This window comes from Aethalodelphis obliquidens, unplaced genomic scaffold (assembly GCF_003676395.1).
Source record: "Aethalodelphis obliquidens isolate GAN/ISIS:26980383/991018 unplaced genomic scaffold, ASM367639v1 scaffold10, whole genome shotgun sequence".
Taxonomy (NCBI): domain Eukaryota; kingdom Metazoa; phylum Chordata; class Mammalia; order Artiodactyla; family Delphinidae; genus Aethalodelphis; species Aethalodelphis obliquidens.
The window spans coordinates 464612-487151 of NW_020837954.1; the positions used below are offsets into that span (position 1 = coordinate 464612).

The following is a 22540-nucleotide window of genomic DNA, read 5'->3' on the forward strand; positions in this document are numbered from 1 at the left end:
ACTGGATGGTCTTCTGTGAATGTTTCTACCTATATAGTGCTGCAGGAGTGATACCATGTGACTTCAGAGGCTAGGTCATAAGAGGCAATGCAGCTTCCACTTTGCTTGCTCGGATACTCATTCTTGAAGCCTTCAGCCACCGAGTAAACAGTCTGATTGCGCTGAGGCTGCCAGTATGTGAGAAAGCTCAATGTAGTCCATATAGAGAGACCACATGGAAAAGCCCTGACGTGACTTGAGAAAAAGATGCCCATCTAGTCTGCATCTGCTTCAGCTTCCGCCTGTTTCAGCTCCTGCCACCATCTGTCTACAACCACATAAGACCCCGAGCCAGAACTGCCCCACTTAGCCCTTCCCAAATTCCTAAACCATAGAAACCACGAAAGAATAAAATGACTGTTTGAAAACACTTAGTTTTGTGTGATTTGTTACACAGCAATAATAACTAGAACAGTTTAGATAAAGCCCTGAACAACCTATCCTGTGACCTCCATCTACCTCTGCAGGCCAACTCTCAACATTTCCTACCTTAAACGCAATACCTGAGCTCCTTTCAGTGTCTCAAAGATGTCCTTTCTTGTCTTCAAGTTTTCACACATTCGTTCTTGCTGCCTGAGATGCTCCTCTTCCCTCTCTACTCGGTTAATTCTTCTTCACTCAGGTGTCAACTTCCTTATGGAGAACTTCCAAACCCCTAGGCTATTCAGGTTTCCTCCTGGGCTCCCTCTGCCTCACAAGTCACAACACTCATCATGATCCATTGTAATCTTGGACTGGGTTGCCCATCCTGTACACACACACACACACACACACACACACACACACACGAGAGCTCCATAACGACAATGACCAGTGCTGGGAAAACAGCAATTCAGGCTTTTGTCGTTTCCTACCTAGATTGGTAAGAAAGGTATCTAACCCGTGTCTCTGTCTCCAGACTTGCTCTTAGGTCCCACCCCAGCTGCCCTGCTCCCTCCTTCCCATCCTGCAATGGCTCCTTATAGGCTTCAGGAGAAAATCTAAACCCTCTAGGAAGGTTTGGCCTCGTGCGCTAACCCCTTGCCTCCCCTTGTCCCCTCACATCCCACAATCCCCCATGCACAGCCCGCGCCCCACACTTCTTCTCACCTTTGTGCCTTTACATTGCCTTTCCCTGTGCCTAGAATTCCTTACGCCTTCTTCATTCAACAGACATTTACTGAGTACCTAGCGGACGCCAGGCACTGTTCTAGGTGCCAGAGGCTCAGCAGTGAGCAAAACAAAGTCCTTACTTTCATGATGTTGATACTCTAGAGGCAAAGATAGATAATAAACAAGCAAAGAATTAATGTCAGGTGGTAAGAAGTCTATAGAGAAAAACAAAACCGGCTGGGAGACTGCGAGTGACCATTTTAGATGGGATAGGTCTCCGGTAAGGCAATATTTGTGCAAAGACTTGAATGGAGTAAAGGAATAAGCTCTGAAGGCATCTGGGGAAAAAGCCTTCCCGGCAGAAAGAACAGTAAGTACAAAGCCCCTGAAGCGGGAGTGTGGCAGGCAAACTGGAAGAAAAGCAAGAAGGGGAGGCCTGGAGCTGCAGCGGAGAGAGTGAGGGTGAGAGGGATGAGATGTGTCAGAGCGTCCGATGGCGTCGGCTCTGTAGGCTGTGGTGAGTGGGTTCCTCACCGTCCCTCCTTGACTCCTCTCCGTCCTTCAGTGTTGGGTACTAAGTGCGGACCTCACCTCCTGAATTAGCCGCACTCAAGCCCCCTCCAGCGCTCACCATATACAATGTTTCACTGACTGTTTTTGCCCTTCTTCTCCACTAACCATGAGTTCCCTGCAAGAAGGGCTCTACCTTTCAGCCTCATACTTTAGAGAACCCATCGCATTCAGCAAATTTTCCTCAAATAGTCAAAACTTTCTTCCTTTGTTCTGGCTCCATGCCCTGCAAGGAATTCCCTGATTACTAGATGGGTTCCGCAGTGACTATGGTACTAGGAAGCGGGTGTCTTGATAGCGAACACATGCCTTCTGCTCATTAGAAATCATACGTGTGGGACCTCTCTGGCGGTCCAATGGTTAAGACTCCGCACTTCCAACGCAGCGGGTACGGGATTGATCCCTGGTTGGGGAACTGAGATCCCACATGCAGCATGGCGTGGCCAAAAAATAAAAATAAATAAAAATAATTTTAAAAAGAAATCACATATGTATGCTCACCATGTCCATTAATAGACTGACGTCAACATGTACCTCTTTTTTAGGTAAGTGTGACTCAGTTGGGGGAAAATGATCAACTCTGGGTCACAATGACCCTAGGAAGGCACAGCTCTTGGAAGGGCACATAAGCATCCCAGCGGAAGCCTCAGGTGACCCTCATCACTCAGCCCACCTTCCCTATTTCAGAAGGTAAGCCCATCCCCCCCCCATCTGTCCAAGCCTGAATCCTTAGCATCATCTCTGAGAGCTCCGAAGCCCTCCACACCCAGAAGTCCTAGAAATCCCACCTTATGACTATTTCTTTTCTTTTTTTTTTTTTTTTTTGCGGGCCTCTCACTGTTGTGGCCTCTCCCATTGCGGAGCACAGGCTCCAGAGGCGCAGGCTCAGCAGCCATGGCTCACGGGCCCAGCCGCTCCGCGGCATGTGGGATCTTCCCGGACCGGGGCACGAACCCGCGTCCCCTGTATCAGCAGGTGGACTCTCAACCACTGCGCCACCAGGGAAGCCCATGACTATTTCTTCATCCATCCCTTCATCTCCCTTCCAAAGGCACCGCCCGCAGTGCAGGCCGTCACTACCCTTCAGGTTGCAGCTCCCTAACCTGGTGCCCCTACCTTCTGTCTCTCACTTTTTTCCAAAAACACTCTCCACAAAGCCAGAGTTCTTCTTCAAAGCAAATGTGATTTCATGTCTCCACTGAAAGTCAATAGCTTCTGCCTGCTCTCAAGATAAAGTCTAACCTGTTCCGGCACCATATAAACCCCTGCGGAGCTGGCCCTGGGACTACATTTCCAGTCTCTCCCTTCTCATTCCTCTCCTACCCACATTCCAGCCATACCAACTACCTGGAATTCTTGAACCGGTTCTGCGCCTTTTTGTACCCTGCACCTTCACACGCAGTTCCCTCTGTGAGAAGTGTCTGAGGAGACGGCTATGTTTCTATTCAAAATTCAGTTCAGACATCACAGTCCCTGCACTGTCGTCCTAAGCGCTCCTCCCCACAAGAGGAAAGTCGTCTCGCTTGCTCTGAGGGGGCCTCTTTCCCAGCTGCTTGTAAGCCTCTTCCTCTCCCTACTTCTTGGTTTCCTCCTGAAGGGTTACGGTTAGATGAATGAGCTATTACTGCCTAGAGCCTATCTGGACAGAATATCTCAGCATCCGACCTGTACTGGTTGCTCATTAAACAAGAGCTGAAGGAAGAAACTCATGAATCGTATGCCCCTAAATTCTTACTTACAATCTCGGTTGCCCTTCTGAACCTTCTTCCAGATCTCTATGTCCCTCTGAAGATTATTAGAGATAGAACAAAGTCCTATAAGCAACCGAGAGAGAGGAATTTTAATCATAATCATTAATACTTTACACTTGAGTCATGATTTATGGTTTTCACTGAATCTCATGTCATGCTCACAGGAGTCTGGAAGTAACAGTCACTACACACAGTTATAGAGCCCAGCCTCAAACACAAGTCTGGTATGCTTTTCATTCTATCAGGCTTGTCTCAAATATATGCCATAAATCCAGCACGAAACTCTGTCTTTTATTAACTGGGGAGCTGTCTAGACTAATTGTAACTGTGGCTACTCTGCATGTATTCTTAGGAGGGTGCACATGTGTGTGTATGCGTACTTGGGTGCACAAGAGTTTGAGTACATCTCTATTCCCAAATTAGAAGCAGCAAATTAAAAAGACTGATGAAGGCAGGCCCAATGCCAGAATCAAGGAACAATAGCTGTCAGAGACAACACACATCAAAATCATGAAAGAATAAAACCTGAGGCACTGAAGTCGGGCCAGCTGTCTGAGGCCACTGAGGAAGCAAACATTCATCCCCAGACCAGGGGCCTCAGTCATACAAGCTTTGACATGTGCAGTGGTGACCCTGAGTCACCAGAAAAAAAAAAAACAAAAAAACCTCAAGTTATGAGGGCAAGCAGACATATCACTGGTTTTAAAGAGATTTCAACCAAGATGGCTAATATAGAATTCTGGTGCTTAAAGGGATGCAGCCCTCTTGGAAATTTTACTTAAGTGGAATAATCCTTACTCTACACAAGATACGTAAGTATATGTCCACGTTTGAGGGGACCCCGAGACCAACAGATCCTAAAATTAGTTTCATCAGAAAGTCAGCCCACCAGCTCATCGGTAAACGATGCCAGAGAAACTACAGGTCACATTTAAGACCTCAAGGGAAAACCCCCTTCCTGCAACCTAGGGCAGTGCCTTTGTACCTCCCTGACCGTTGCCAGAATGACAAACAGCCCCACACACAGACATGAGTCTGAATCCACACATGGGCACACGAAACACCACGGGAGGAGCCTACAGAGGACAGCCGGCTCTCTGCACAACAGTCAAAAGAGGGAGGCTGGAGAGGAAGCTGAGAGTAAAATGAGGCAGTGGAGAAACTGAAAGGAAAGAGCATATGAGGCTGATTGAGAGGGTTGATCCAGCAAGCAATTGTACCTGGTGCAAAATGCCTGTCCCCCCCACAGCTGCCCCTGAAACTGACAGGACCGCTCAGCTTCTCCACAGCCGGGGGTGGGCGGGGTCTCCAATGTCCCAGGGTCTCTCACGCTGCGAGGGCACTTTTCTAGAACAGAGGCAGCTGAGGGAAGGGGTTGCAGAGGATCAGCCTCTCAGCACCTCCAAAGTGGCTTTGCTGAACGTACAAATTTAAATAATATTTTATTTATGAGATGGAGAAAAAGGCAAGGTAGATTGAAATGACAGTTTTAAGAATCTAGGCCACAAAGAAGGTAAATTGGTGCAGCTACTATGGAAAACAGTATGGAGCTTCCTCAAAAAAACTAAAAACAGAGTTGCCATATCATCCAGCAATCCCACTCCTGGGCAGATATCTGGACAAAACTATAATTCAAAGAGATAACATGAACCCCTATGTTCATAGCAGCACTATTTACAAGAGCCAAGACATGAAAACAACCTAAATGTCCATCGACAGATGAATGGATAAAGAGGACGTGTAACATATATACGGTGGAATATTACTCAGCCATAAAAAAGAACAAAATCATGCGTTTTGCAGCAACATGGATGGACCGAGAGATTATCATACTAAGTGAAGTCAGACAGAGAAAGACAAATACGATATGATATCACTTATATGTGGAATCTAAAATATGACACAGGGACTTCCCTGGTCGTCCAGTGGTAAAGAACCCGCCTTGCAATGCAGGGGATGTGGGTTCGATCCCTGGTCAGGGAACTAAGATCCCACATGCTGTGGGGCAACTAAGCCCATGCACCACAACTACTGAGCTCACGCACCTCAACTGGAGCCCATGTGTCACAAACTACACAGCCCACACACTCTGGACCCTGCACACCACAACTACAGAGCTCGCGCACCCTGGAGCCTGCACGCCACAACTAGAGAGAAGCCCACACGCCGCAACGAAGAGCCCACGCACCGCAACAAAAGATCCCGCGTGCCTCAGTGAAGATCCCACGTGCTGTAACTAAGACCCAACGCAGCCAAAATTTTTTAAAAATTGAAAATAAATAAATAAATAAAATACGACACAAATGACTTATCTATGAAACAGAAACAGACTCACAGACATAGAGAACAGACTTGTGGTTGCCAAGGGGGAGCGGGGAGGGGAGGGATGGACTGGGAGTTTGGGATTAGCAGACGCAAACTATTACACATACAATGGCTAAACAGCAAGGTCCTACTATATAGCACAGGGAACTATATTCAATATCCTGTGATAAACCATAATGGAAAAGAATATGAAAAAGAATGTATACATAAGTATAACTGAATCACTTTGCTGTACAACAGAAATTAACACAACATTGTAAATCAACTCAACTTCAATGAAATAAATTTTTTAAAAAAAGAATCTAGCCCACAGAAAAACTCATGCAAACGCAATAGGATATTCACTGGAGTGTTATCTGTAAGACTGAAAAACTGGAACCAACTGAAGTGGCCATTACCAGAGGCCTAATTAGCTAAACATACAATACATCCTTAAAATTAACATGGAATAACATGAAGCATTGTTTTAAAGTAGATCTGTAAATCGAAAAGAGCATCACTGATAAATTCTGGGGAAAAAACCAAACTGTAGAATTACATGTGTACTATGATCCCATTTTTGTAAAACAGAACAAAACTACATCCCTTGAAAGAAGAAGAAAAATGTCAGCAAAGGTAGAGACTGCTAATGATGTTTACCATAGGAAGTTGGGAGAAAGGATTTTTTTTTTCTTGGACACTGATGCTGTTTGAATTTTCACACTTAGCGTACATTAATTTAACAACAACAAAAAAGTGTCTGTCAGAGGCATTCCTTTCCATCTCCTTCTTACTGACTAAGCAGACTCACGTGCTGGCCTCTGCCCCACGCTCCACCCCACCCCTCCTGCCCAGCCCCACTTACAGATGCAGGCAGCAGCCAGCAGGCGGCCAGCAGCATAGGGGGCTAAGCAGTTCGGGAAGATGGGCTGCACCATGTAGTTGGCAAAGGTGATGGCAATGATGGCCTGGCTGGTGGGCTCGATGATGAGGAGGGAGGTCCAGAGTCGGATGAAGGCAAGGAGCTCTCCGAAGGCCTCGAGGATGTAGGCGTAGCTGGCCCCAGATTTCTTAATGGTGGTGCCCAATTCCGCATAACAAAGGGCCCCAAAGACGGAGAAGAGGCCCCCAACAGCCCAGATGACCAGGGAGAGGCCAAAGGAGGCACTGTATATGAGCACGCCTTTGGGGGAGACAAAGATGCCCGAGCCAATCATGTTCCCCACAATCAGGCACACGCCGTTCAGCAGCGAGATCTCCTTCTTCAGTTTTACCTGCTCCGACCTGGGGCTGGCTTCATCTGCCAAAGGGGAGGCGTCCCTCTCATGCTGGGAGGCCACTTCATACTTAACGCCGTCGACCATGGTGGAGGAGGAGAAGAAAGCCTTCACCAGCTTTCTGGCATTGCCCTCTAAGGAAGAAAGGTGAAGATATATAGCAGGTTGGCAATTACAGAGAACTCTCCTCCACAGGGGCCAGAGTGGGCAAGCCACCCACGCCCACCATTTCAGAGACCTCTCTCTCACGTCCCACTTCCCATGAACCTCTTTTCCATCTGGCTCGAGTCTTTAAAGGATGGCACTCATTCCCCAGAGAGAAAGCATGTTTCTCATCATTAGACTAGCACTGCCCACCTGATTTACAAGATAGAAAACTAAATCCCGGTTCTATCTGAGCTCACTGGAGACAGGAAGACGAACAATTTGGCAGCTCCCACATGTAACCATAATGATTTGAGCCTGTGCTTTTCAGCCTTACCCAAAAAAAAGTCTGTCTTCCCTCCAATTTCAGTCTCACCTGTCACCTGTGATGAGATGCAACCTTGGGAGCCAACCTTGCAAGCAGCTAGTCTGTGGGTTCTCCTCACAACACTGCCCTTTTCCCCCAAGGACCCTGGCTCTGGCAAAGGCTTCAGAGAGCTCTTGTCGGAAACTCACAACTATCCACCTGTTCCGGGAGTATCCCTTAACAACCCTCAGCTGAACTCTTCAGCCCCAGCAAAGCCCAACCAGCCCAGCCCCACCCAGCAAGAAGACAGGCCTCCTCTTCTCCGTGCTTTTCCTTTCCCAAATACCGTTCCCAGCCCCTAGGTGTTGTAGGTCTCTGGCCATGAAATCCCTGCATAGTTGCATCACCCAAAAAAAAGTATGGATGAGAGATCAGTGATCCAAACGTGCAGCCCAACCTAGAGATGACTGGAGGCAGCCGATGACCACTCCCCACCCGGCAGGTTGCTGCTGGAGAGACAGCACCAAAGCAGAGGCAAGGAAACAGCTGAAGCGGAGTAGCAAATGCTGGGCATCACAGAGCAGGAGGTGATGAGAGGAGGTCAGGCCAGGCTGGCCAAGCAAGTGGACAGATCCTAGGGCTAGAGGCACTCAGGAAAGGAAGCAATTGGACACAGCAGAGCAGCAAAGGGAGAGTGGGCAAGATGAGCGGGGCTGAGGCAGAGGGTGGGAAGCACACTCACTCTCTGGCCCTGGGTGGAAGCAGGTCCCCGAGGCAGCGGCCACACAGAGACACAGCCTCTGGGAGCTGTGATCTGACCACTCCTGCTCTTCAGCCAGTAGTAAAAGGAAAGGCCGGGCAAATGCTTATGGATTTAAGTCATATCAAGAAGTCAAGAAGGGCGGAGGGACAGAGGGAGGGGGAGAGGGGTGTTAAGCAACTGTCTGGGTCCAAGGTTCACTGGCCCTTCCCGTCTGCAAGGGGCAGGCTAGGAGCTCTTGGCTCAGCACTTTCTGTGATAAGAACGCCCTCTCTCAGAAATCTCCTTTGTCAGCTCTGCTCCAGGACCAGGCGCCCAGAAGAAAGGATGGACGGTCAGCTGGGTGGGTGCAGTTTCTGCAGCCCTGGGGAAGCTGTCCCCAAGCAAAGTAGCTGAGGACAGGGCTGCGGCTGAGAAAGAATGCACAGCCCTCTCTCTCTCCAGGCCCCGGCTTAGCCCCACTTCTCTCTCACCCTGAACAAGAAAGGCAGGAAGGTTGCACATTGTGCCACAGAGGCTTGTTCACATGCAGATTAGAGGAAGTGTAAGTACAGTCCAACTCGTGATCGGGCGTCCTAAGAGAACTCTGCACACTTCCCCACACAGAGTGAGAGGTGGCCGCCCGAAACTTGCGTCATGACCCCAAGGCTGATCCTCAAGCTGCTTCCGAGGAAACAAGGTCAAGAAATGAGACTGAAACCTCTGGCTGCATCCATGCCCAACTCACAGGCCCTTTCATCCTTAAGAAAACATACCAGGATCTATGGGCTAAGCATAAATTCCTATAAACACCTTCCCCAAATACAAGTTTACTCTAATTTCCTAAAACTATGGGTAAGTAAGTTTTCACTGAGCTATACTGGACAGGCCCAGAACAGACAGAGGAAATTGAGCAATTTGGGGAAAGCATATATTCTGTTTTTAGAGTCTACTTAACTCCGGTATCCTGGGTCTCCTTTACCAACAGAAATACACCCTACTTATTCTGAAATCCAACTGTCTTTCTGTTCCTTCTCGTGCCCTTTCAAACCCCCTTTGGTTATTCAACTACCAGAGAACAAAGATCTAAAAAGCCCTGGGGTAAGGGGGGTGCTTATCTTTACCCTACAACCTCTCCTTCTCGTCCCTTAAACTTTTTTTTTCACCCAGGAGGGGGACCCCGATGTTAGCCTTCCCAGAGATCATATCTCCCAAGCCACTCTCACAAAAACTTCTGAAATCCATCCAGAAGACTGTCCTTTTCTCCCAGCTCCCACTTAAACGTTCCTATAATAATAGTAACTCATTTATTGAGCACTTAACCAAGCCAGACATATTGCTAAACACCTACATGTCTTATCTCATTTAATCCCCCCAGCAGCCCCTTAAGGCAGACACTAAGTAAGTCACCTGCCAAGATGCCATAGCAAGGGAGGCAGGTAGGTTAGCCAACAAAGCCCAAGCTCTGTGCTCTCTCTCCAACCTCCCCACCCGCTCTGACCTGCCCAGTCTCTAGCCCTCCTCTAAGGCAGGAAAGCCCTTTAGATGGCTCTCTAATGAACTACCTGGGGGAGGATGTGATTAGATTAAAAGAAAGTCTCTGCTGTCCTTCAGTCTAAAGTCTAGGCTAGGGCGCAGTGGTTAAGAATCCGCCTGCCAGTGCAGGGGACAAAGGTTCGAGTCCTGGTCCGGGAAGACCCGCACGTGCCGCGGAGCAACTAAGCCCGTGCGCCGCAACTACCGAGCCCGCGCTCTGGAGCCAGCGAGCCACAACTACTGAAGCCAACACACCGCAACGAAGAGTAGCCCTCGTTCACCGCAACTAGAGGAAGCTCGCGTGCAGCAATGAAGACCCAACAAAGCCAAAAATAAGTAATAAATAAAATAAATAAATTTAAAATAAAATAAAGTCTAGGCTAAAGGCTCCAACAAAGCCCATCCATCTCCTTCCTGGCTGCTCCTCCCCTTTCTCATCCCTTTGCAGGAACGAGAAACGATTACAAGTCCTCTTGGCAGTGCTGCTATATTGCTAGGGTGCCCACTTCTAAAGCAAACAAAAACACACGGAAACACATCATCACGCTGGGCCTTTTAAGATCAAATTCCCTGGCACCAAGGGTGAGCATGTGTCCTAATGGGGCATAGGGAAAAGGAGTGAAGGGGCGACAAATGAAGGGGAAACTGTAAGGTTAAGTGGGGAGAGACGTGTGCAGGGTTTATTTTCTGGCTGGTGGTATCTGAAAGGTGAAATCATCATCGTGGAATCTTGAGACAAAAACCCACTGGGGTGAAATCCACACTCCAGCAAACAGCACACCCTAGTGGTCTCACCAGGAAGTGCTTATCTATATGAATGGAATCCCTTTCCTAGCCTACTCTTCAGTAGACCCACTCAAACTGGATGGAGGAGGCTGACTTCAGAGAAAAGATGCCCCCTCTTTTCTCAACCACTGCCCAGCACCAGCTCCGTGGGCAGGAAGGTACCATCCTTGGCGGCTCGCATTCCCTCCTGAGACCCCAGCTCTCAGGGTCATGCCTCCACCATTCAGGCAGCCTGGAACCAGCAGGACCTGTCCTGAAGTGCTCTCCCACCCCAGGCTTTACAAGAGAAACTTGCAGAGCCTGGAATCCCAGGCGATAACAGAGTTCCAGATACGCAGCACCCCGTCTCCTTCCTGTCTGAAGTGCATACCTCTCTGAGGACCTAGTGGAGATTACTGGACAACACACTCATCCTACAGGAGAAGTTTCAGATTCAGGGGTTCAGGGAACACAGGGAGCAGGGCCCCAGCAGGCAGGGAAGCCCCGCACCCTGACCCCACCTGTGAATATGGCAAAACCAAAACACGCTTCCTCCAGGGAACAGCATACCGTTCAGCGTCTTGGTTCCTCGGTCAAGCTCAGGGAGCTAAGGTGAAAAGACACTTTCTTCCCCAGACACCCGCATCCTGCCTTCCTAGCTCCCACTGGGCTGTGCTGCCTCCCCGAATATCAGGAACAGAAAACAGACACACTCTGCTCCAGATGGATTCCCCCATCTCCCCAAGCTGGGAGCTCAGTTACTCCCTCCCCCATTCTCCATTTGTTTTTCTATATTCCACTGTAGCTATGACAGTCCCTTTAAAAAAAATTTTTTTTTTAATTGCAGCAAGAAAGAAAGTGTTTACTTCTGTGGCCAGGGCCTCCACGAATGCAGCGCTGAAGTCTCTGGGCAGAGGGCTCTGCATGGGGAGGGCTGGGGCTGGGAAAATAACAAGCTCACGGGTCTCCGGTCCAGCCAGTTCTCAGGACTCACTCCATCCTCCTCTGACACTTCCCCTCTCGCCCATCGTCCCTCCTCTCCCATCTCTTACCTGTCCTGAGATCTTCGGGCAGGTGCGAGGAGGAGGAGGTACCAGCACTCGGGAGGAGGGGCAGGTGCTGGGAAAGGGAACCCGGGGTAAGGCTCGAGCTCCAGCAGCTGTTGACTCTGAAGAGCAGAAAAGGCAGAGTGTGACTCCGGGGACCGATCTGGAAAACAGGAAAACACATGTGTGACTCTGGCCGGCAGCAGGGAGGGGCCAGGGAACGGGTTGGAGCTGGGACAGCCTGTTCAGACCCAGAGGACCTCAACGCCTGCCTGCCTCCAGGCACCTTCTCCACTCGGAGCCTCAGCTCCTCCTCCCCTCTACCTCAGCCCCTGAACTTCCTGCTTGTCCTGCATTTACTGAGGTCTTGAGTTTTCCCAGTGACCTAGGACCTAGGTGCTCTCCTGATGCCCTTTACAACTCCCCTCCCCGCTCATTCCATTCCCTACTCATCTCCCACTCACATACTCTCCTTGGCCCTGTGGAGGGCATAGGATCCATGGTTAGGGCGTTGGAACTCTGTGGTCCCATCTCAAGAGCCTCAGTGCCATTTCAGCCCCTATGTAAGCCATGCATACCAAGGAAGGCCAGTTGTGGGGTTATAGCCACGCACACACCCAAACACTAAGCAAGCCCGCTCACGTATCAGGTCCCCAGGTGGTTCACGTGATGCAAGTGTTGCCAGGTAAGAGCCGGCCAAGTGGACCAGAGCAAGCCCTGGCACCCTGGGCAAGCCAGGGAGTTGGCACCCCCTCAAACCAGCATTATTTAAATATCTGTTGAATGTTTATGTAGCAGAAGTGGGGGAATACCGATTTTCTCGGAATAAAAACTGGAAGCCTCATTCTTTCTCTTCAAAATTAGAGCTTAATGCATGAATTCATTACATGCAGTTTTCTGAAGCAGACAGTTTCTTGGTAGGCATATCAAACCATTCTGAATGTAGACAATGGCATAAATCTCAGGGAGTGGCACGTCACAGCGCATAGCACATTTTCAGAATTCCAGCTGTGATCACTGCCTCTAGGCAACTATCAGTTGTCTGGTCTAACCCTGCAACTTGTACCTGTACCTGCGTGTTGCAGAATTATTCTAGAGACAGGTGGTCTAGGTGAGCAGTCGTCAAGGATTCTGTCAGTGGAGGGGAGCCAACTTACAGTTCACCAAGAGACAGAAGTCCGAGCTCATTGGCTCCAAACGTCTGAATTACCCTAAGGATAATTTAGCGCCCTTTTAGACCCAGGCTGCTTGCCCAGCTGGCCTGCCCCTTAATCCCACTCTGGGCTCAAATCCAAGTTGTAAATGAGGGAAGTTCCTAGGAAGACAGCCCTAAAGCTGCCCCTCTTGGCACTGGCCCCTGTTCCCTCTCCCTCACTGCAGCCACACTGGTCTCCTTGCTGTTGCCACACAAGCATGCTCCCTGCCACCTCAGGGCTTCTGCAATGGCTGTTCCTTCTGCCTGGAACATTCTCCATGTTACTGTTCATTCCCTCACTCACTCCATTCAGGTCTGTACTTAAACACCACTCTAATCAGAGACCTTCCCTGAGGAGTCTCGGAAGGAGTAACTTCTTCCCTTTGCCAATCTCCATCCGCTTCACCGGCCGGACTTTTCTTCAAAGGCACCCACTATCACCTGGAGTTTGTTTGTTTGCTGTCACCTCCCCCACTAGCATGCAGCACCACCAGAGCTTTACTCGCTGGCATCCCCAGCGCAAGGCCCGTGCAGACAAACGAATGTTTGCTGGAAGCATAAATGAATGAACAATGCCCTTCCTCCCAGACTGATTTCCCAGTTGGGCTCCGGGAATGTCCTGAACTTGCCCTTCAGGCCCACCTATGCTGCAGCTGCTCTGGCTCCTAATCGACGAGTTTTGAGGGGGGAGGGTATTTATTCTTTTTGATTGTAATGGGTTGAAGGAAAGGAAGAGAGTATAGTTTTCACAGTTTTACTTGGCGGTCTAGAATGATTTGAAAGGGACTTTCCGCTTCCTCAGTGGTAAAACAAAAACAAAAAGCCCCTCATCTAACGCGCCTTCCCCGGCTTGGAAGCTCCCGGCTGCTCTGCCCCACACCCAGGCTCAGGTGGCCGGTCTGGGTGCGGCGAGCGCAAGGTGCGACGTCCGCGAAGAAGGAGTGAAAGGGCAGAGGGGACAAAGGCAGAGGGAGGCAAGCGCTCAGGCTCAAGCAAATGCAAGCGGGTTCGAGGAAAAGTGGAACTGCACGCCCTTCGGCGGGAACTCTCCCCAGACCCGCCCCCGCTGCGCTCCTCGCCCCGCCCCACCCCCCTTCCGCCCACGACCCGTCCGCGCGCAGAGCTCACCTTTGCCCGTTTCTCCCGCCCTGCCCCCCCTCCCAGCCTAGCTCTCCCGGCCCTGCCCTCTGACGTCGTCCCCGCCGTTTCCCGTTACTTCCCTCTTTTTCTCGGCCCCCGGTTCCGTGTCTGCGGCCCGAAGATCTCTCCTTCGCACCTCGACCCAGCCACCGCCCGCCCCCAAAGGCCCTCTGGGAGGCTCGGTCGCCTCCAAAGTCCAGGTCTGGCTGCGGCGGCCGAGGCGGGCTCTGCCCTGGGGCACCAGGACCCCACCCCACCCGGACTCCTTCGTTCCCTCCACCTGGCCAAGCAGTCCCCGCCCCCCCCCCACGGGCTCCAGGAAGCGCTAGAAGAGAGCTTGTGGTCGGTGTAGGCGAAGATCGCAAAGGTCCGAGAACCGAGAGGCCCCGCAAGCCGCTACCCTGCCCTGTCCTGGCTCAGGCACAGCTGCGCTGCCCCTGGGAAATGAAAATGACCGCGGATACCCTTAGACGCTTCCTCCGCCCCAGGAACGCTCAGCTTCCTCTTCCCCCCCTCCCAATCCAGCTCGAGCTGGCGGGCCCGACGGGGGTCTGGGCAAGGGCCCCGAACCCAGGCAACCCCGCCTCCAGCCCCGAGACGCTCTCGACTGAAACTCGGGAGGGACTGTGGATCGACAAGCTCCGTGGGGGAGGGGAGGGAGCGGCGCCCGCTTGGAGCCAGGGGAGGGGTCTCCCGGAAGGGCGACTCCACTCTCCGCCCCCTCGGGGAAGCTGTTGCATCAGCTTCAAGATCCCAAATTAAAGAAAGTGGTCTCCACCGGGCCGGGAAGGTGTCGGGCCGTAGGGCCGCCGCCAGGAGGCAGCACTTAACCAAAAATGTCCGGGCTGAGGGTGTCCAGGAGGCTGGAGTCCCCACCGCACCTTTCATCTGAAGAATCTTAGTGGCAGAGTGGACCAATAAAAGAGGAAGTTGCTGGACTAATTAAAGGAAAGGGATGTGAAAATGTTTCACCACGTATTAAACCTAAAAGATGACTTGTAAATAATACAATTTCCTTTAGTAGACTTTATGGACAGTCCAGCTTTGGCATCTTTTAAAGCCACTCTGCAGAGATTCATAGAGAACCACCCACCTTCAAGACCAGTCTGGTGGAAAGGCACACAGCTTAAGAGACTTCCCAGCTACCAGACGAGAAAAAAAGAGCGTAGCCCGAGGTCATAATTTACCCATCCTGAAGCTGGGTCATTTAACACAGAATTTAGCCTGTACTGATTGAGCAGAGATTTGACAGCCATGGGAAAAGAAAAGGAATATGTTACAATAAATTATGTAAGTAATAAGGAAATAATATGCAAAGCAATGTATTGTGTGAGTGGGTGGTTTATAGCTGCCAGTTCCCACAGTTCTTGCATGGAGTGACAGTGATTTTGATCTTTTTTGAGCCGTCCTAAGGAGGAAGCCAATGAAGGAACAGGAAATAAGACACTTCCCAAATAGTTCGCTCTTCTTCAACCTTAGAATTTAGTCACGGTATGCAAAAAGGGGAAGAGGTTGCAAAATGAGGTGGAATTAGCTACCCAGAGTCACCTTCACTTAATGTTCTTTCTCCAACATCATCATTATTCATCACAACAGTTTAAAAAGCACCAACTTGCCCAGTGCACTTGAACAAAAATTACTGTATACAGACCTGACAGAAGGATATTTGAATAAACATGTTGGATGAAAACATCAATGGACAACAATGTGTTAAAGCCAAATGCAGGCTGTGATGCCCTGGAGAGGCAAAGGAATTTAAGTAACAGAGGAAAGACATGAAGCTCAGATTCCGGATGCTTCCCACCATTGTTAACTCTAGCCTTTGCCAGATGAAGTCCAGAGGCTGAAAGACATTCAGTTAGGGGATGATGAAACCGCTTTCCTGTGGTTTAGAGTCTGATGAAGTCATTGAAGAGTGCTGTCCTAGTGCCAGACCCACTCCCCTGCAACAGTGTTCCATGAGGTCCCTGAGAATGCTGATGATGTTAGCTGTCAGCACTAGAGTTCTCTTTCTCTCTCCCTCTCAAAATCCTAACCCGTATTTCCAACCCATGGATTTCCAATCCATGGATTGTCCCCCCTGCCACATCACTCTAACCACATCAAAGGCTGAACTCACCTTCCTTCCAAAGACCTTTCCCCTCCCAGTTTTCCCAGTTTTACAGATCAAGATTCCCATCTGCCCCAAAGTCCTCCAGCTCTGGCTCCTTGACTCCCACGGCTATTAAATTAGTGCATGTGTTCAGTTCTGCATGTGGAGTTAATATTGTCCACATTATTTGTTCCCCTTAATGCATGTGGCCTTTTTCATGATTTTGCACCCATAGTGTGTGAGCTACTAAAAGATAGAGGAGTGTTGCTGGTTCAACTCCTTTATATAGTGTTGATAGTAGTGCCAGCCTTTCATCTTTCCTACGAATCTTGAATATTGACACCGACGTTATTTTTCCAGCCCTTGGCTCCTACCGCGTGATTCTCCAACTGTAAATTATGTAATGGGATTGCAGTGCTGTCTGCCTCAGCTGTCTATCTCAGAAGCAGCCAAAGGCACATGGAGTCTAGCCTGGGAAAGGTGTTACTCAGTCATTATTGCAACTGTAAAACAATAAATCCACAGCCACATTTTGGTTCAATTTCCTGATCTCTGAAAATTACAAGCTATCTCTACAGTGATTGCTTCCTGGTCTGTCTTATCTATTTTATGGGTTTATTATGAAAATTTATAAAGAAGTGTTTTGTATCATTTATACAGAAGTGTTTTGATAACTGAAAATTAAGTGTACAAATGTAAAATGGTAATGGTACTCTATTGTCTTACTTCCCTTGCTTAGTTTTTTGGGTCCATCCGTTGGCTTACAGCCAAGGTTCTTTTATTCCCATCCCTTCTTCTAGTTCAGCCCTCCCCTATACCATTCTTATTGTTATCAAAACAGCTGCTTTTACTTCTTAAACCAGGACCCACCCTTCCCCTCTTTCAAAGCACAGTTCAGAGCCACCTCCTATGGAAAAACTTCCCAGTCTTGCAGAAGGAAACGATAAACTTCCAGATAGGCCATTACACCACTCCCTCAGGTTCCCCCAGTCAGCATGTGTTTAAGTGTCTATAGCCTAGCACAAGAGTAATGGCCACTTTTGTAGGAGCTTCACCATTTATAAAGCACTTTCACTTACCTTATCGTTCTTAAAATGTTTTCATAAATGTGATATATTTTAAGCTTTTTCTTCAATGAAGAAATTAGGGATAAATGACTTCCCCAAGGGCAAGTAAGGCATACCTCGGAGCTAACCACCATAATAAAGCAAATATCACAATAAAGTGAGTCACAGGAATTTTTTAGTTTCCCAGTACACGTAAAATTATGTTTACACTATATTATAGTCTATTAAAAGTGTGCAATAGCATTATGTCTAAAAACAAAAGTACATACCTTATTCGAAAAATATCTTATTGCTAAAAAAATGCCAAAACAATTACAATAGCAACATCGAAGATCACTGATCACAGATCACCATAACAAATAATAATGCCAAAGCTTGAAATATTTCAAGCATTACCAAAATGTGACACAAAGGCACAAAGAGAACAAATGCTGTTTGAAAATCTGGCACTGATAGACTTGCTCTATGCAAGGTTGCCACAAACCTTTAATTTGTAAAAAATGCAATACCTGCAAAGCACAATAAAAGTTATGTATGTGAGTGATAAAAGAAAGAGGGAAGGAGCCACGGATCTGGGTTTGCCACTTACTACTACCTACCTCACAAGGTTTTTGCGAGGATTATATTATACAGTGTGTGGTGGTAGCTCTTATAAAAATGGAATCAGACGTTAGCTCCAATACCTCTTCCTCAAGAAAGCCTTATTAGACAGCCTACTCCAGATCGTTCCCATCATATGCTCACAAGCAGCACCTACTTCCCTTCCCAGCATTCATCTCAGCTGTAATATTACAGTAATGTGTATGATTATTTATCTTCATCTCTCTCTAGACTAGGAGCTCTATCTGAATAGGGACGTCTGCTCTGCTCTCGGCACCGAATACAGTGCTTATCACATACAAGTTCTTCAATTTCGTTTGATAAATGAGAACTGAAACCCAAATTTTCTGATTCACTCTAAATTTGACTCTTAGGCTGGAGGAAATATGTTACAGTGATGCCAGAAGACAGAATGCGGTCACGTGGATGTTACTCAACTGATATAAAAGAATAAATTTCAAAGGACTAGAGACCGCTGCTGGGCAATGGGGGGGGGGGGGGGGGGAAACAGTTCGGAACGGTTTAGTCTGGGCGCAGGCGACTTGCGCACGGTTGTAACCACCACTGAGAATGCATACGCTGAACGACCGTTCTCACCCCAAAATTCCTGGAAGCGGTTTTGTCCCTCTTTTCCGTACGATGAGCCAAGATGGCGCGGCCCTTGATTGAAAACCAGATTCAAGATGGCGACTCCCGGCTTCCTGCGCAGCGTCGGGCGTGGCCACGAGGTCACGCCCACTTCCGGTTCGGCGCTTCAGCATGGCTGCTTTGCGTTTACTGCTGTCTAGTAAGCGGGTGTAGGGGCCGGGGGCTCAGGGGTTCGTGGAGGCAGGCCCGGGACGCCTAGGCTGGCTGCACGGCCTCTTTCCCAACTCTGCCGTTTTCCCAGCAGGTGTCCGGAGGCTGCACTGCGGCGCCGCGGCTCGGGCGGGCAGTCAGTGGCGACTCCAGTGAGTGCCGGTCTGGGGGGAACTGAGGGGCCAGAAGCTGGGCTGAGTCCTCACGGAACTGTTTTTCTCCACCCAGGCAGGGCCTTGCCGCCAATCCCTCCGACTACGGGCCCCTTACGGAGCTCCCAGACTGGTCTTACGCGGGTGAGCGCTGATCTGACAGTTAACTCTACTTCGGAGATTTTCACCCAGAGGGAACGCCCGTGGTCGGAGGGGAGTTGGGGGGAGTGTCAAGGTGCGGGTTGTGTCTGAGCGGACAACGTATTGAACTTTGTATTTGGAGTTGGGGGGAAGAAATCCTATTGTTTATTTTATAAATTAAACTACAAACTACGCCTATGGAAAGTAAAGCTAGACAGGATCTTCTTGGCTTGTGGGGATAAGCAGAAGCTAATTGTGATGTGGGGCATCCCGCGGGAGGGACAAGACTTTATGTGTCTAAGAGGGACGTGGTTTTTTTAAAGTTACGAGGAACCGCCCTTCTGTGTGGTGAGTACATTGTTGAGAATTTGTTACCAAGTGCAGGTAGAGCTCTTTGAGAGGCTGCCTAAACGAGCGTCTCAGAGAGAGGCTTAGAAAGAGCGAGGACAGAGGATGACGGGCTCTCTTCAGAAAAGTTTCTTCCTTTACCTTAAAACAAAACAAAACAAAACGCCCTAGAAAGGAAGAACCTTAGAAAAGTTGAAGCCACTCCCCACTGCCTTGGGACTCCAGTTCACAGGTGGTAAAATTGAGGCCTACAGAAGGAAATTGCTCAGGAGCACACAGCTAGATAGTAGCAAAGCCAGGACTAGAACTGGGCAGAGGCCAGGCCCCCTTCAACAGCACAGCAACCTGAGTATTGGATTCTACAGGAGTATGAACCTTCTTAATCAGATATTTGGTGGCTGAGGAGGATGGTGAAGATTTTTTTCCTACTTGTTATTTACTGTAGGATACCTAGGAGCTCCTTGAAGTAGTATGGAATACTGGGAAGACTCTGGAATTGAATTTTTTTTTAATTTATTTTATTTTTACTTATTTATTTTTGGCTGCGTTGGGTCTTCGCTGCTCCACGCGGGCTTTCTTTAGTTATTGCGAGCAGGGGCTACTCTTCGTTACGGTGAACGGGCCTCTCGTCGTGGTGGCTTCTCTTGTTGGGAGCACGGGCTCTAGGCGCGTGGGCTTCAGTAGTTGTGGCACACGTGCTCAGTAGTTGTGGCTCACAGGCTCTAGAGCGCAGGCTCAGTAGTTGTGGCGCACGGGCTTAGTCGCTCCGTGGCATGTGGGATCTTCCCGGACCAGGGATTGGTCCCCCGTCCCCTGCATTGGCAGGCGGATTCTTAACCACTGTGCCACCAGAGAAGCCAATGGAATTGATTCTTAATCCAGGCTACTCTACTTGCTAACTTTGTGGTTAGCAAGTTACTTAATGGTATCTCTCAGTTTCCACAAATGTAAAGGAAGAATACCTATCTCAGATGGTTCTTGGAAGGATAAAATGAAACAACCAGTATAAAGCACCTGATATACACAGTATTGGTTCCCTTTCCTGATGAATATTATCTCTTATTTGTCTTGCCTTCAAACTTTTGGACAGAGTTTTCACTGTTTCTTTCTTTCTTTGTAGAAAGTAAGTATCCTTTTAATCTCTGTTGTAAACTACTTGAGATCAGATACTGCATTTTTTCAGCAAGTCAGCAGACATAAGATTTTTATTATGGGCCTACACTATACTACAGTGAAAGTAAGGGATACAGTCTGTAATCCCAAGGAACTTAAAAGTCTAGCTGGAAAACAAAGCGTGGACATTTTAAAAATTAAGTAATAATATTTCAGTGCTCTGCCCCTTTCCAGAAGGATTTGAGGTGGCTAAATAAGGCTAAAACCAATCAGTAGTACAATAAATGTCCCCAAACAGAGAGATGAATATTAAATGATGGAGATGCATTTCTTTCAGAAGAGAGAGCTGACAGAGTTGAAGAGATTAGAGAAGGATTTCTGGGACAAGTACAGCTTGAGGTGGGCCTAAGAATGAGAATTTGGCTGGAAGGAAAGGAAAAGAGGGTGTTTCATTATAGAGTGAGAGGGAACTCAGCAAGGACTCACTGGTAAGTAGAACAGTAATCAGATTGCTTGAGTGGAGGGTTTCTGAAGATAAAACAGGAGATTCAGCATTGCAAAGGACCTCGAATTCTAGGCTAATGAGGGAGGGGTAAGTAAAATAGAGTAGGAACATGCCTAGGAGCTTATTCTTGGTGGTTCTGGCATACCTCACCATTGAGGGAAGTGTTCTAGGGGAATTAAGCTACAGTGGGTGTGAAATGGAAAAGAGGAGCTCAAGATTTGTTCTTCCCTCTTTCCTATCACAGCCGCTTTCCCAGGGTCCTGCAGGCCATCTCTAACACTCGCCTTTTCTCTCACTTCTATCTGCAGATGGCCGCCCTGCTCCTCCAATGAAAGGCCAGCTTCGAAGAAAAGCCCAAAGGGAAAAGTTTGCAGTGAGTGGCCAGAGCCCACACAGAGCAAACTGTGTGTAATCGGGGAGAAATGTTAAATTGTAATTTGTCTTTAGTTGGCACCTAAGCTAACACGTACCCCTCACTCCGAGGTTTTATCCGCCAAAGGTTTTAACAGTACCGGGAGAAGGGAGGGTAGAGTGGGTCACTCCTAGGGCAGGAACCAATAGTAGACACCCATTTTGCTGCCTTCCGCCTGCTTCCCAGCCCAGGACCTGGTTCCACCCCTTCCCCAGTCAGGGGTGTCATTTTCCAGCTGAAACCTCTGACTTTGATCTGTGAATGAAAGGATATATGGTGCGGAGCTCAAGCCCCAGATGTTATCCACACTGTTTTCCTGTCTGTTTCAGAGACGAGTTGTACTGCTGTCACAGGAAATGGATGCTGGATTACAGGCATGGCAGCTCAGGCAGCAAGAGAAGTTGCAGGAAGAAGAAAGGAAGCAGCAGAATGCTCTTAAACCCAAAGGGGCTCTACTGCAGAACCCACGACCAAGTCAATAAAAAGCAACTCCTGTCTCCCCCGGCCTGGCTCTGGCTTTCTTTTCTATCACCTAGATGTGTCATCCCAGCCAGAAGAAAGTCTTTATGTTCCCCATCTGTCTTCAGGGCAAAAGAGGATGGACACCAGGAAGAACAGGCTGTAAGATCACTGCCTGGAAGTGTTGGCACAGTGCCCTCACCACAGCTCCATTCCGGTTCAGCAGAATCTTGCTTGGGGGTATTGACCCCCTCTTTTGCAGGCCATAGGACTGGCCCAACTTTGCTGCTCTGCAAACATGAAAAAGAGGGCAACAGTTTCCCTGGCTTTAGCCACACACTAAAGCTTTTAACAGCCCATACAGAGCTCAGGCCTCATGCAGTTACGCATTAATAAATGTTTTGATGAAAAAGGCTTTCCAGCTGAGATCCACTTTTTGGCAAGCAACTGGTATCAGTTCTTGTAAACTTCAGATACATGGCCCTAGAGGATACTCCCACTAGGAAGGCTGACACGGGAACAGCAGACTTGGGTGTTGCATGTTCTGCTGAAGAGTGGGATCCTGAGGTTTCTGTGGTTCTGACTGAATTGCAGAGGTTGGTTGGAGAGAGGCCTGTACTTCCCAACCCCCACTTGTGCAGGGGAGCCCTGTGGTGCTCAGCCCCCAAACAGTGACTGTGGAATAGGTACCTAATAGCCACCATATACTTCCCACAGATCTGTTAGCTGCACAGGCCCCAGGGAAACCTTTCATTTTATTGATCATGGCTCCTCCCATGGATTCTGAGGGAAAAAGGACCTTTGCTCCCATTACAATAACGAGCACTGGGCTTTTCTTCCATTCTCCTGCCGCAAATAATGTGACAGTTCTTTTATCTCTAGGATTTCTGGAACTTCCTACCTGACATAATTTCTGTCCAGCCTCCTTCCCTTGCTTTCTTTCCCTCC

The 22540-nt window shown here is 48.8% G+C and overlaps 2 protein-coding genes across 7 annotated transcripts in view; one reads left to right on the top strand and one right to left on the bottom strand.

Moving 5' to 3' along the window:
* SLC7A7 (solute carrier family 7 member 7) overlaps positions 1-11904 on the bottom strand; it is a 33305-nt gene extending 21401 nt beyond the window's left edge. The window contains exons 1-2 of one of the 3 annotated variants that reach the window (XM_027110764.1): positions 11577-11904; positions 6622-7167 (exon numbers count right to left, since the gene is read on the bottom strand). In XM_027110764.1, the coding sequence (XP_026966565.1) occupies positions 6622-7167; positions 11577-11754 (724 nt within the window). In that variant the 5' untranslated portion in view covers positions 11755-11904. Of the gene's footprint in view, positions 1-6621; positions 7168-7553; positions 8176-8226; positions 9672-11576 lie in introns of those variants that run through there. The other 2 variants (XM_027110765.1, XM_027110766.1) reach the window with 2 other exon arrangements.
* A 6453-nt stretch (positions 11905-18357) lies between these two features.
* Positions 18358-22007, top strand: MRPL52 (mitochondrial ribosomal protein L52). Of its 4 annotated transcripts, none has more exons than XM_027110776.1 (5): positions 18358-18451; positions 18557-18614; positions 18691-18758; positions 21030-21101; positions 21463-21572. In XM_027110776.1, the coding sequence occupies exons 1-5, from the start codon at positions 18424-18426 to the stop codon at positions 21570-21572; spliced, it is 336 nt and encodes a 111-aa protein (XP_026966577.1). In that variant the 5' UTR covers positions 18358-18423. The 4 variants fall into 4 exon arrangements, with proteins under 4 accessions (XP_026966577.1, XP_026966575.1, XP_026966576.1 ...); XM_027110774.1 differs by having other exon boundaries at positions 18397-18451; positions 18554-18614; positions 21030-21094; positions 21463-22007; XM_027110775.1 differs by having other exon boundaries at positions 18403-18451; positions 21030-21094; positions 21463-22007.
* The last annotated feature ends 533 nt before the right edge of the window (positions 22008-22540 follow it).